The sequence below is a fragment of the Hakea prostrata genome, chromosome 9 (assembly GCF_041222555.1).
Source record: "Hakea prostrata isolate BN-2017 chromosome 9, UWA_Hpros_2, whole genome shotgun sequence".
NCBI lineage: Eukaryota > Viridiplantae > Streptophyta > Magnoliopsida > Proteales > Proteaceae > Hakea > Hakea prostrata.
Window position 1 is genome coordinate 4,324,653 of NC_142608.1, and position 13,228 is coordinate 4,337,880.

At 37.2% G+C, this 13,228-nt stretch overlaps 1 protein-coding gene across 1 annotated transcript; it reads left to right on the forward strand.

Annotated features, from left to right (window-relative positions):
- The first annotated feature begins 5,674 nt into the window (after positions 1-5,674).
- LOC149004149 (cellulose synthase-like protein H1) lies at positions 5,675-12,871 on the forward strand. Its single transcript, XM_089168918.1, has 8 exons — positions 5,675-6,245; positions 6,350-6,680; positions 9,539-9,664; positions 9,856-9,975; positions 10,070-10,285; positions 10,444-10,579; positions 10,772-11,313; positions 12,201-12,871. Exons 1-8 carry the CDS (start codon positions 5,986-5,988, stop codon positions 12,762-12,764), a joined length of 2,295 nt encoding a protein of 764 aa, XP_089025044.1. The 5' UTR covers positions 5,675-5,985; the 3' UTR covers positions 12,765-12,871.
- The last annotated feature ends 357 nt before the right edge of the window (positions 12,872-13,228 follow it).

The window sequence follows — 13,228 nt, forward strand, 5'->3', positions numbered from 1 at the left end:
TCCTTAACACAAAAACCCCATGGAAAAAATTCAACAGAACAATTATTGTCAGATGTAAGTTGAGAAATGGAAATTAAATTCTTTGACAATTGGGGAACGATGAGTATGTCATTAAGAGATAAATGATTTGAATTTGTTTTCAAAGTTGAGGAGCCTATATGAGTTATAGGGAGTGTCTTACCATCACCAACTGAAACCTGGTCTTCTCCTTTGTAAGTGGCAGATTGTCGTAGCATGACCGGATCAAATGACATATGGTTGGTAGCACCTGAATCCGGTATCCACTGTGCATCATTCTGGTGGTGTAATGTGTTGGGTATTTTGGGTACCATGTAAGCCAAAGATAAGGAATGTGAGGTGGTGGATTAGTATTATTTCGGTTCTGGGCATAACGGAAATAGCATCTATTGGCCAAATGGCCTCGCTTAGCACATATTTGACATTTGAAGGAATTAGTATTAAAGGTGTTTTGGTTTGGTCGGTTATAGGAATTTTGAGATCTTGGATAGCCATTTGATGAATATCGGAAGTCAGATCTAGGTGGGTTTCGGTTGTTGGGTGGATAGGAATTAATACTATTATTAGGCCGATTAAATTTAGGTTGATCTGTAACAAGTAATGCAGTAGGGGAATGGGAATCAGTTAAGATTGTTTGAGTGTTCCCATAGCCACGGCGTAACCGTTGCTCATGAGTAAGGAGTTTGGTCTGAGGTCGGTAAAGGTAATGGGTGGGGTAATATTCTCCACAGTGATGATGAAAGTGAGATAATCCGAACCAAGACCATTTAATGTATATGCTACCAAGTCAGAGTCATTTACCTTGTCATTGATTGCCGCTTAGGAATCAGCGATGGACTTAATTTTGTGAAGATAGTCTGTAATCGTGCTCGTTCCTTTATTGACCATCTGCAATTCACTGCGAAGATAAGTCCTTCGAGCAGTGGACTGTTGTTGAAAAAGTTGTGCAAGAGAATCCCATACATCTTTCGCTGTTTGAAGACCAAGAATATGAGAAGAAAGAGACGGTGTGAGAGTGGCATTGATGCATGCTCGAACAAAATGATCATTCTTTCTCTAGGTTTGAAATGCTGGATTCGGTGTTTGAGTTCCTCCAGTAGTGATAGTTTGATTTGGCATCGATCCAGTACCATCAAGATGATCCATAAGATCACAGGTAATAAAAATGGATTCTAATTGTTCTCTCCACATGAGATAATTTTCTCCATCAAGCTTGACAGAAACAAGGTTGGAGAGATTGGTAATGGGGAATGGAGTGTTAACAGTGGCCATTGAAAATGTAGTGTTTTGGGAAAAAAAAAATCTCAAAACCTTAGCTCTAATACCATGAAAGAATGCAAAGAAAACTCTGTTTTTGATAAGTAGGTTGCTTACCTTTGATGGGTAAGTCTTATGTATTTATAAATAAACATGGCTGTTGTACAAGATTCGTTTACAATATTTAAATTTGAATTCAAAATTAAAAACTTGAATTCAAATTTAAAAACTTAAATTCAAAACTTGAATTCAAAAATTGAATTCAAAAACTTGAATTCAAAAATCAAATTCAAAAAAAAAAAAAAAAAATTTTTTTTGCTTTTTCCTCTTCCAAAAAAAAAAAAAAAAAAAATAAAATTAATTTGCACCCCCCAACCCACCCCTTTTTTTTTTTTTTTTTTATTTTGTTTTTCTTTTTTTTGGTGGAAAAGAGAAAGCCCGGGGGGGCCCCTCTCTAAACACCCCCCCCCCGGGAGGGGGGCCCCCCCCCCCAGGGGGGGCAAGCTTGGTCATCATGCTTTATTTAAAGGATCAAAACTACCAAGAAAAAAATTAACTTTTCTGCAATTCCTCTGTTTCTCATGAAATTTTGATTCAGGTTTTAGAAGATTGAATTTTTCCCCTTGTTTAAAAATTAGTATGGGTGAGACAGAATGGGTATGGATGAATGGGAGGCTTGTGAGGGAAGACTACCCTGTTTGATTAGGATTCTTTTAGAGCTTGTGCTAGAAACTAAAATTTCTTTCTTGATGAGAAATCACAAGTTTTCTTTTGTATAGATTCGATCAGTTTAGTTCTGCACAAACACTGGGTCATGATTGCTTGCACTCTGTTCATGGGCATGCACAGGTAAGGCTGTTGTTCATCTCTTTACAGCACTGATATTATAATATTGTTTGGATTACTAGGAGAGAAAAAAAAATCCTACTGGTTAGCTCCAAAAAATAGCTGCATTCTGTCCTGATTTACGTTTTCAGGACATGCTGTATAACTGGATTATGAATCATGTGTCCATCCGATGGCATTGATCTAAGTTGGATGTCTGTGTTAGATAGACCACTGTCAATTTCTTGTCCTTTTTATTTTTTGTGGGGGTGGGGGTGGGGTGGGTTTCGAAGCCAATCACTCTCTGTAATTGGAACTCTGACTTTACCAGACTCTTGTATCTATGAGATTAAACTAATCTCATATTCTCATCTAATTGGAGAAGATGAACATCATAGAAATTGATCCAAGAAATCTCTGTTTACCTCTGAATGTTAGTGTGTTACTACCTTGTTTTCTTTAGCGGGAGAGCTGTGGTGCAACTATCAAGCTGTTATTGTAGCCTTTGGTTTGATTTGAGACTTAGAAACAGCCTCCACTGTAAAGGAGGGGTTGAGGCTGCATACTTCTGCCTGCTGTTAGACTCTACGGTTGCAATGGCCTTGTGCTCAGTATTGCTTTTCTAGTACCTTGTTTCCTTTCAATTGTTAAAACTCACATGTGCATATTAGGAAAACTTCATGAATGTTAAAGTGTGTTTGTTGGAGTTGTGTAAAGCATGATGTTCAGCCTTGAACAAGGTTCATGAATTCAATCTTGAGTAACCATGACTCCTTCTATGAATTCTACATTGATATGTGTTTATTACAATCCCTCTCTTTAACTCAGTAGCTAGATTATCACTGTAAGTTGTAACCAGAGTTCCAAGCACTTTTATTCTGCCCCCAATGCCCCAGAGTATCCTACACATGCTGTAGGTGTAATTGAATAGTTGGTTTCAGCTGGTTGGAAGACATTTTTCTTTGTCTACCCCTTGTTCATAACATGTAGCATCTCGTCAGTTGTAAAATGTTAAAATTGGCTGGGAGAAGTTTTTCTTTGTCTACCCCTTGTTCTTAACACTTCTCGTCAGTTGTAGAATGTTAAAATTGCGCTGGAAGACATTTTTCATGGTCTACCCCTTGTTTCATAACATATAGCATCTCATCAGTCGTAGAATGTAAAAATTGAGCTAAATGTTGTTCCATCATTTGTTTCTTTCAGTGGGAGAAGGATGACATCCAGTGGCCAATGTGACCTTGATCAAGTTGCTGGAAGGATAGTTGTTGCCCCCCATGAGTGCTTCTTGAGGTTTTCTTACTGGTGGTTATGTTGGCTGAGGTTTTCTTTTTTTCTTCTGGCTAGCTTTATGAGCTGATAATATCAAACTATTGTATTCCTCGTAGTCATTTACCTTTAGTTTTTCTTTTTCACTTTCTTAGAAACAACCCTCCTGGATTATAGTTCCACCCTTTCCTTTCTCTCAATACCTCTTTTCTTACTCTACATATTTTTCTGTTTCTGTTGCTTAAAACATCAGTTCCTGTTTCATTGATATTATTGAGAGTCCTACTTCCTATAGAATTTAACCCTGGGTGAAGCAGTGAATCTTTAGCTCAATTGGTAGAGCACTTGGAACAACATGTTTCAAAAGGACGGTGGTTCAAATCCACCAAGATTCTTTTGATTTGTTATGCGTTTAGGTTATATATCACAAACTACATGGTAAAATTAATTTCCCTTTATTTCAAGTATATGGTCTTCTTTCGTAGTTAAGTAGATGATAATGTTTTTTTTTGTAATTATCAATACTTGTTAAAAATGAAATTTCACTTGGAACAGATTTCCAGCAAAAGTTTTTATCAAATGTTTTTGTTTTGAAAATGTGAAAAACTATTTTTGATAAAACATGTTTATTAAATGCTCAAAATGGATAAAAAAATATTTTAAACACACAAAAAAAAAAAAAAGGGTTTTTTTTTAAAAATATTTATTATTATTATTTTTTAAGAGAGTGATTCTACACCCGTCTCGTATTTCTTCCACATTTACCTGGATTTGGGAGATGTTCATTATTCTTTTGGTATATATTGAGACATTTTGCTCTTCATCTGGGTTCTTTGTCTCTCAGAAAAGTATATTATTTGTTGGGTGGTTTGAATATGAATTCTTTGAACCTGTTTCTACTCCTCTTCCTACCAATGGTATTTTGGTTCTTGATGAATGGGTTCCATTGAGGCATTGACTACTGGCAGCACATATCACGAAATTCGATGAGATATGGAAATTTCTTTGGTGGGTTTAGCATGTAAGGACCTCAACTTGGTCATCATTTGTTATGGAGAAAGGGACCCAAAGCTTGGCAAATTTAGATGCTTCCACGAGAGAATAGAAGGTAAGAGGAGAAGCTCCATCATCTGAGACATAACAAGCTAGTTTATGAGCTGGGTAGCCAACAGCCAACAAGGAGACACAGTGTTCACAGAGATGATAGGTGGTTCGAGATCTGGATGTACCGTTGTTACAAACATGTCCGGCGATGGAAGCTCATCACCTGCCCTACAGAATTCTTGGAAATAAAAACAGTTAGGTTGCGATTATTTGCTAGAATAAAGCTGGGGTGAGAAAATTCTTGAAAAGAGTGTAGATTTCTTATTTTTTCCTTAAATCCTAAAATGGTAGATTGTTTGGTTGCTTGGGGTGAGAAAGTGAGAGACAAGTTTCCTTGAATCAAAGAAACTTGTTGGCTGATAAAACAGCCCAACTTTCCCACCCCAAGTCATTTTAAAACTCCACATATTTAGTGGGACTTTGTGGAAAAGTTGGGAAAAGTAAAAAGTGGTGGGACCCACCACTATCATTTTTCCACAAAACCCTTTTATTTCCTTTTATTCTCCATTACCTCATTATACATGGGATACACATGTTTTTTTTCCTCAACCACCATTTAGTGTTTGCATGATCAGAATGTGATTTGACAAAAAGAAAAAAAAAAAGGGAGAATTTTTTTTACCATTTGCAACAGGCCTTCGACGTACGTAGCGTAATCGACAGGATTCCATTTCCATTTAGCATTCATGGTGAGGATCCAGCAAAAGGGAACCATGATTTACATAAGAATGCAAGTTCTCAAGCTATGCCGTGAACGGAGAATGACAGTAGACCACACAAGAGAAGCAGAAGAAGGAGAAAGAAGATGATGGGGTCTTAACACCCTCTGTTGAGTGTTTCTAGCAGGGATTCTTTCTTGGATTTGAGGAAAAAACAAGGCAAGACACCATCACAGCCAAATCAGCCTATCACCTATGCCTCTCAATTTCGGACTAACAAGCAATGTCGTGGCATAGGACCCAGAAGCGTCTGGAATCCATTTTGAATTTATTTTCAATTCCATCGATTATGAGCTGTACTGCTCTGACCAGTAGTTATGACTCGTGAAGCAGCCACATCTAGCACCAAAACCCTGCTTGTTTTGTCTACTTTCAAATCTACAAGCCTTTTCTTATCCAATTTTTATTTACAGGAACGGTATTCTCCACTCAATTCGGATAACTTTTCTTTACAGGAACGATATTTTCCACTCAATTCCCTGCCGTGTTCAAAATTTTCAGTTGGCAAACCAGTTGTTTTTTTTCTCATGGTAAACCCATCAAATTCAATAACGTATTGGCTCCATCGAGTGAAGGCAAAGGCAATTACAGTGATGCAATTATAGTAGATCACCGTAGAACAGTAACAATGGTACCTTTGTGTGGTTAAGCTCGATTTGGACTCTCAAGTTTCTATACTTGGCAGTGGTAGGAAGACGTAGCTTCAGAGCACATCCTCCAGAAATTATTATATAAGAAGACCATAACTAACGACGACTGACCTGTAGGTGTGTGTCAATTTTCAATCTCCGTTTACATGGCGGCCAATCCCATCTCTGTCCCTCTCCAAGAAAGAGTCCCTGTTAGAAACACTCTACAGCGAGTCATAGACCTCCTCATCTTCTTTCTGCTTCTTCTTCTTATCTTCTATCGTCTTCTTTCATTCAACTCTCATGGTGTAGCTTGGCAGCTTGCATTCTTCTGTGAGTCATGGTTCACCTTCTGCTGGATCCTCGCCATGAATGTTAGATGGAACCCTGTTGATTACATCACCTATCCTGAACGCCTCTTACAATGGTAAATAGAGATTTTAATTCCTAGCTTCTTCATTTCTTTCAGTACTTGAAAACCATACTTTGTACATGTATGTAGTAAAGTTTCTTTTTTTGTCAAAATATTAGGGCTGGGGATGATCTTCCTCCGGTGGACATGTTTGTAACAACAGCAGATCCAGATCTTGAACCACCTATCATCACTGTGAACACTGTGCTCTCCTTGTTGGCCGTAGACTACCCAGCTCACAAGCTAGCTTGTTATGTCTCGGATGATGGAGCTTCCCCTCTTACATATTATTCCCTTGTGGAAGCATCTAAGTTTGCTAAGCTTTGGGTTCCCTTCTGCAAAACATATGAGGTTCAAGTTAGGGCTCCCTTCATGTATTTTTCTACTGAACCTACCGACACTACTTCCCATTTCTCATCCAACTTCCAGAGAGAATGGAGAAAGATTAAGGTAATAGCTACATATAACTTTCTTTCCATTATCACTACAAGTTACTTGGTTGGTAGTGACCAACGCCTCTTAGGCAATTGGTCATATAGGCTTGATGGTATCATATGATGCATATGCGGTGGCCCATGAAAGGGAGTCCAAATCATTTCTCCCGACGTAGATCAGAGAGTGCTCCCCAACAGGAATCACTCTACAGTTATTGACTACAAATTACAGGGGGACCCACAGGATTAGAGTGATGAGTTTTTTTGAATATTTTATTATTTGTTTACTTGTGGGCCCCATATAATTTGTAATTGTAAAGTTATCGGGGGAGCACTCAGGGGAGATGATCCACATTTGGCCCATGAGATATCTTGGAATTTCCGGACTCAAAATGGGTTGAAATTCGTCAAGTTGATCCGAAATGAGTTTGTGAGAAGGACTCACTATTTTTCCGTGATGAATGTTATTTTTTTGTGTTTTGGGATCGTTTTGAAGGCATTTTGCACATTTTATTTGTTTTCAATGGCATTTTCATAATTTTGTGTTTTTTTTTTTCTTTTTTGCTTTTCGTTTTAGGGTTTATTGGCATTATAAAATCATGTTTTGCACATCTTTTGGAGGCGGTTGAATATAATATTGTCAATAGGTACTGAAACCGTTTAACCGTACTAGAATTGTGCCGCTTAAAACCACAACCGTATTAAGCCGTTTAAAATTCGGTACGGTATGCACCAAAACCATTTTCTGGAATTTGGTATAGTACGGTTTCAGCTTCAATTTTAGATTGTGTACCGTCGATATATACTATATACTGAATTACCAAATACCGATACTGTACTGAATATTGTTTTTGTGCCATATTGAAAGTGAGTTTTCTAATTTTATTTTAAAAGTTAAACCCTAATAAGTTATAACCCTAAGTCCCAAAATACCCATACATGGGGAAGAAAATTATTATGCTTGTTTGACAAATGACAATTGTGACTTTGTTTCTCATGAAAAATGTTGTGTATTCAAAACCTTAATTTGCTGATGTAAAAGACAGAACATGCTACAGTTCTAATTTTTGGTCTATCTAGTGTCTGAATTGTATAATTCTGTACAGATTAACACTTCCCATATAAATCTCTCTTTTTTATTCTTTTTTGGCATGGTATTGTTTTGTTTGCTGCCAACAGATTATCCAACATAGTTGTTAAGGAACTGAATTCTGCAAGGTTAATGATCTGTTTGTTTCATAATTTCCGTCCACTTTTTTATTTGGCTAAATGTTAACTGTTTAAACATTTAGCAGTCTCTGAGTTTGGACTTTGGAAGAATGTGCTCTGCACTGGAAGGTGAGTGAGAAGCTATTAAAGAGGGTCTTCTTTTTGCTATTCAAGCTGATTTTCAATTCGTGGTGGTGGAAGCGGACTGCTTGTTTACTATTTTTGAGTTGCAAAAAGGAAGTTTTGACATCCTTTCTATCTCCCCACTTGTTGATGAAATTTTAGCTTTATGTGTGCCCCCCCTGTCTGTTTCCTTCTCTTGGATTTCGTGATCCTTCAACTTGGTTGCTGATGATTTGGCCCGTTGTGGTCTTTCTTCTGGTTCTAGGTTTTTATGGCCTGTGAACTCTCCCTGGCTCCGGGACTTGTTGTCCCTGGAGCTTGGCTTGTGTAACCGCTCTCCTTTTGAATAAATTGTGATTTACCAAAAAAAAAAAAAAAACTGGTTAAACATCACAAAATGAAAAATAGGAGGCTTTCTGTTTGAATGACAAAACAAAAAATTTGTTTCATTTTCAGTTGATTGTCAATGTTATGTTTTCAACTTGCTTGGGTAATTTGATTTCCATTCGTCTCCTAATCAGCTTCATCAATTTTGTCTTGAGTCCATCAAATCCCCAATCAAGCCCACCATTTTCTGAAACAATTATGGGTAGTTCAGATTCTTGTAATCAACTCTTAACCTTATGATAATTATATCCTTAATTGGTAATAAAACCATTGAGCATGGAATAAAAATGCAAAATAGGAAAAGCTCGCTTCATTTTTGAAAATTTACATTGAGCAGATGGAGACAGCTGAACAGCTGGGTGTTGAGAATGAAAACAACTGAACTAGAGGTTTGCAAGCAGGTTTTGCTTCCTTAGAGTGCTGAAATTTCCGATAAGTGAGCCAGGCATTGTGACATTAGCAAGTGTTGCTTGCTTTGGTTACCTGTGAGTAAGATGAAGAGCAATTCTCTCCAGTGGTAAACTAAGTTGGGGATTGCTTGTAGTAACTAGACTTGAGGATAGGACTTCCTAGAACCTCAATCACTCTTAATAGGAATGAAAGGTGAAGGGGAAAACCTATCTATTAGATAAGCATTTCTTTGTTTAAATAAGTATATTCATGAAATAAATATTTTGGTTTATTGTGGCAATATTACAAATTAGAAGATTAGAAGAATGGGTGTTTTATACCGAAACCATACCGTACCATATACCGAACTGTTCCGTTTTTGTTATACCGATTTCACACCAAAACCATACCAAATAGTTTTATAAATATCGTTTTCATATCGTACCGTATAAATTCGATCGGGTACAGTTTCGGTATGACAGTTTGAAATGTGGTACAGTACCATACCGTATCGTATTGACACCCTTAGCTGAATATTGTTGTTCCTGAAGAAACTTTTGAGGAATAGAGTTTTCCATTTTCTATCTAATCTCCTGTTTGGCCTTGTTTTGTCAATTTTGACATCATTATATGTAATATCGCACACCATATATATAAAAAGCTTTGCACCAAAATAAAAATAAAAAAACTTCAATCTTTTCCATATATCTTGTATAGTCAATAACCAATAGCTTTGCTTTTTTGATCATCTCACTCTTTGATCAGATTGAATATGAAGAGCTCAGGCAAAGAATCGAACAAGCTGCTCAAAAATCCGTTCCATGCGATCTCACTGGTGAATATGAAGCTTTCTCGAATATCGATCGTAGTAACCACCCCAGTATCATTAAGGTAAACTCCATTCAGCTTGATAAAAACCTGAAAACATTACAAGCATAGGATTCAGCTGGCCACAACACTAAGATGCCAACCCTTGCCAAAATGGAAAAGAAATACAAAATTGAGAGAGGAATGTCCGACAAATAGACGAGATGCCTATCTCTACATGTTTATTTAATTTGTTCTTTTTCTGTCATTTGCAGGTGATATGGGAGAACAAAGGAGCTCCTGCAGAGGGGGTGTTGCCACACCTAGTATATGTGTCTAGAGAGAAGCGGCCCAAGTACCCCCATCACTTCAAAGCAGGGGCCATGAATGTGTTGGTAAGAACATACAAAGAAGGCTCTAGTATCTAATAGCCTGGAAAATGATCGATAATCTCATACCTAATATCACTTACATTATTGAAATGACTAGACTAGAGTCTCAGGAGTGATGACAAACTCGCCTTTCTATCTCAATGTGGATTGTGATATGTTTGTAAACAACCCAAAGGTTGTTCTCACGACAATGTGTCACCTACTTGGTTCCAAGAAAGAGAGCGAAAGTGGTTTCGTTTTGTACCCACAAAAATTCTACGGAGTCCCAAATGATGATCCATTGGGCATCAATTTTCTGGTTGTATCTCAACAGGTGAGTAGTTTTTATTTTTTCCCTCTCTCTCGCTCCCTCCCTGCCTTCCTTCCTTTATGGGTTAAAAGGAACAAGCAGTGAGTTGCAGTCATAGAAAACGCCCAAGTGATTTTACTTATTATTGCCATTTCTTTCATCTTCATTACGTTTTTTGGCAGATTGTGTTCCGTGGATTATCAGGAATTCAAGGACCTTTCTGTGGTGGATCAGGATGCTTCCATAGAAGAAAAGTTATATATGGGCTATCACCATTAGATTCAGAAACTAAAGCAACATTAATGAATTTTATCAATGGTAATTTTTTCTTCTTTATTTTCTGAATCTCATACGCTCAATCATATAATACGTCAATATTTACCCAATATGCACCCAGTGAAGATTAGGATCCACATCGTCTGTAATTCACAATCCTGTAATTCCCTGCAATGCACCACATCACCATTGAAGAAGAGATATTTGACTTGTATCATATTCTTCTTTTCTTAGGAAAATCATCTTATGAAGGTCTTCGAGTAGAATTTGGAGATTCGGTTGAATTAACAGAATCAGTTGGCCGGATTTTGTTTAATAAGAATGAGAAGAACTTGGACTACCCAAAAGATCTTTCAAGCTCTATCAAGGCTGCAATTTCAGTCTCAGCTTGTGACTATGAGTTCAACACACAGTGGGGTAAAGAGGTGGGTTGGGTTTATGGCTCCACAACAGAAGATATCCTCACTGGACTCAAGATTCATAGAAAGGGCTGGAAGAGCATCTATCTTGACTCTCAACCATCTGCATTTCTCGGGTGTGCACCAGTGATTGTGCCAATGATATTGATCCAAATGAAGAGATGGTCCACTGGTCTACTGGAGGTTCTTTGGAGCTACAATACTCCTATCATTGCCACCCTCACTGGGAAGCTTCAATTCCGGGAATGCTTGGGCTATCTCAACACAATGATTTGGGCTCTACGTTCTCTACCTGAATTTTGCTATGCCATGCTTCCAGCCTACTCCATCTTCACTAACACTAGTTTTCTACCTACGGTAATTTTCATTTTCTATATCAATAGATAGAAATTTCTTCCAGCAGCCATCATAGGGATTTTCCTTCCTTTCTTTTTTTTTTTCATAACACAAAGTTCGAAGCTCTTGCCCTAACTGTTCATAATGCTCAATACTAACCCCATCTTTGGATGAATCAAGAATGGTTGACCTCCCCATTAGGGGATGACAATATGTTTTTCAAACACTTCCCACCACACAATAGTAGTAGATCTTACTAGTAAATATTGACTAAAATCAGAGGTAAGATTTTTTGTTGGTTCTATATGGGACCCACCCCCTATTGTGTGGTTTAAGAACATCAAGAAAGTACATTGTTTTCCCATGACAGAATAAGTTGATCCAGACTCAGTAGTATCAGGGTTTGTAGAGTAGAGTTCAATACTTCAGGTTTTACTAGATAAATTTTTTATATTAACAAACAGAGATTTCTTTGAACATGGATAACACAAGTTCCAAGCTCTTGACCGAAGTATTCACAAAGCTAAATACAGACCCCATATCTATATGGATCATATCATATTAGGGTTGAGTGATAATCATTCAGTTTTCACTAAATGCTTGAAGTGCATTGAATATTCCCTGTGAATGATACCAAGGGTATGAAGAGTTGAATTTTACACCTCCCACTTTCTTAAATGCTACTCATTCTCCATGATTAAGCAATTTTTATATAGGGGGGCATTGAGATGATTTATGTGATGAACATCAAAATGGCAAACTCAAGTACCCACCCAGTTCTTATTTGAGATATACAAACTATAAATTCTTATAACATAATTTTCATGTTTTCAGTAAATAATCTAATTTAATTTTCTGATTTAATATTGTTTTTTTGTTATCTTAAATTCTTGTAATTTGAAATGCAGGTATCCGAACCAGCCTTCTTTGTTGTCAGTTCCCTTTTCCTGGTTTACATTCTTAGCACATTGTTAGATTACCTCCAATGGGGTGAAACCGTTCCAGCATGGTGGAACAATCAGAAAATGGCGAGGATAAAGTCATCCACAGCATGGTTGTTTGGTCTATTGGCTGTAATTCTCAAGATTTTAGGAATATCAGAGACGGTCTTTGAAGTAACACCGAAAGATCAGAACACATCAGGTGAAGACACTGGTGATACAAACTCCAATACTGGTCAGTTCACTTTTTATGAGTCTCCAATGCTTGTGCCACCCACAACACTCCTATTGCTTCACCTGACTGCGCTTGCAATGGCTAGCTTATCGCTTCTGCCATTTCAAACTCTTTGGGCTGGAAAGTCTAGGCCAGGGCTTGGAGAAATCATTTGCAGCGTATGGATAGTGCTGAGCTTCTCGCCATTCTTGAAAGGGCTTTTCCAAAGAGGAATTTATGGGATCCCCTCATCAATCTTATACAAGTCCACCACTTTGGCTTTACTCTTCATATACTTCTCAATGCGTTTGGGTTGAAAAGATCGAAACTTACTAAGATTTATCTTCAGAGTTCAAACGCTTTAGCCTAGTCATCCTCCAATCCAGGCCCAAGGGCCAAAACCTTCCAAAGTATTGTATGTTCATGTCAATGAAAGTTCTTCATTTTTGATAAGTTTTGTGTTTTGTCATTTAAAGAAAAGAAATTAAGCATTTAATAATTAAATTTTGACAAGAAAAATTACATCCAAACACAATGTACTATTGTTAGGATTAGAGCGATCAATCACACATAATCAAATAGAAAACAAGAAAGAAAGAGACGGATTTTACCTTAGTTCACCTCAATGTGAGGCTACGTCCAATATTAGGTTTTTCACTATATTTTTCTCAAAACAACTATATCAAATGTTCTATATATATATATATACTAGTTAGAATGTTCACATGCAAATGCACGTGGACTTTTAACATTTATTTTCAGTAGATAGAAAAAATGCGAA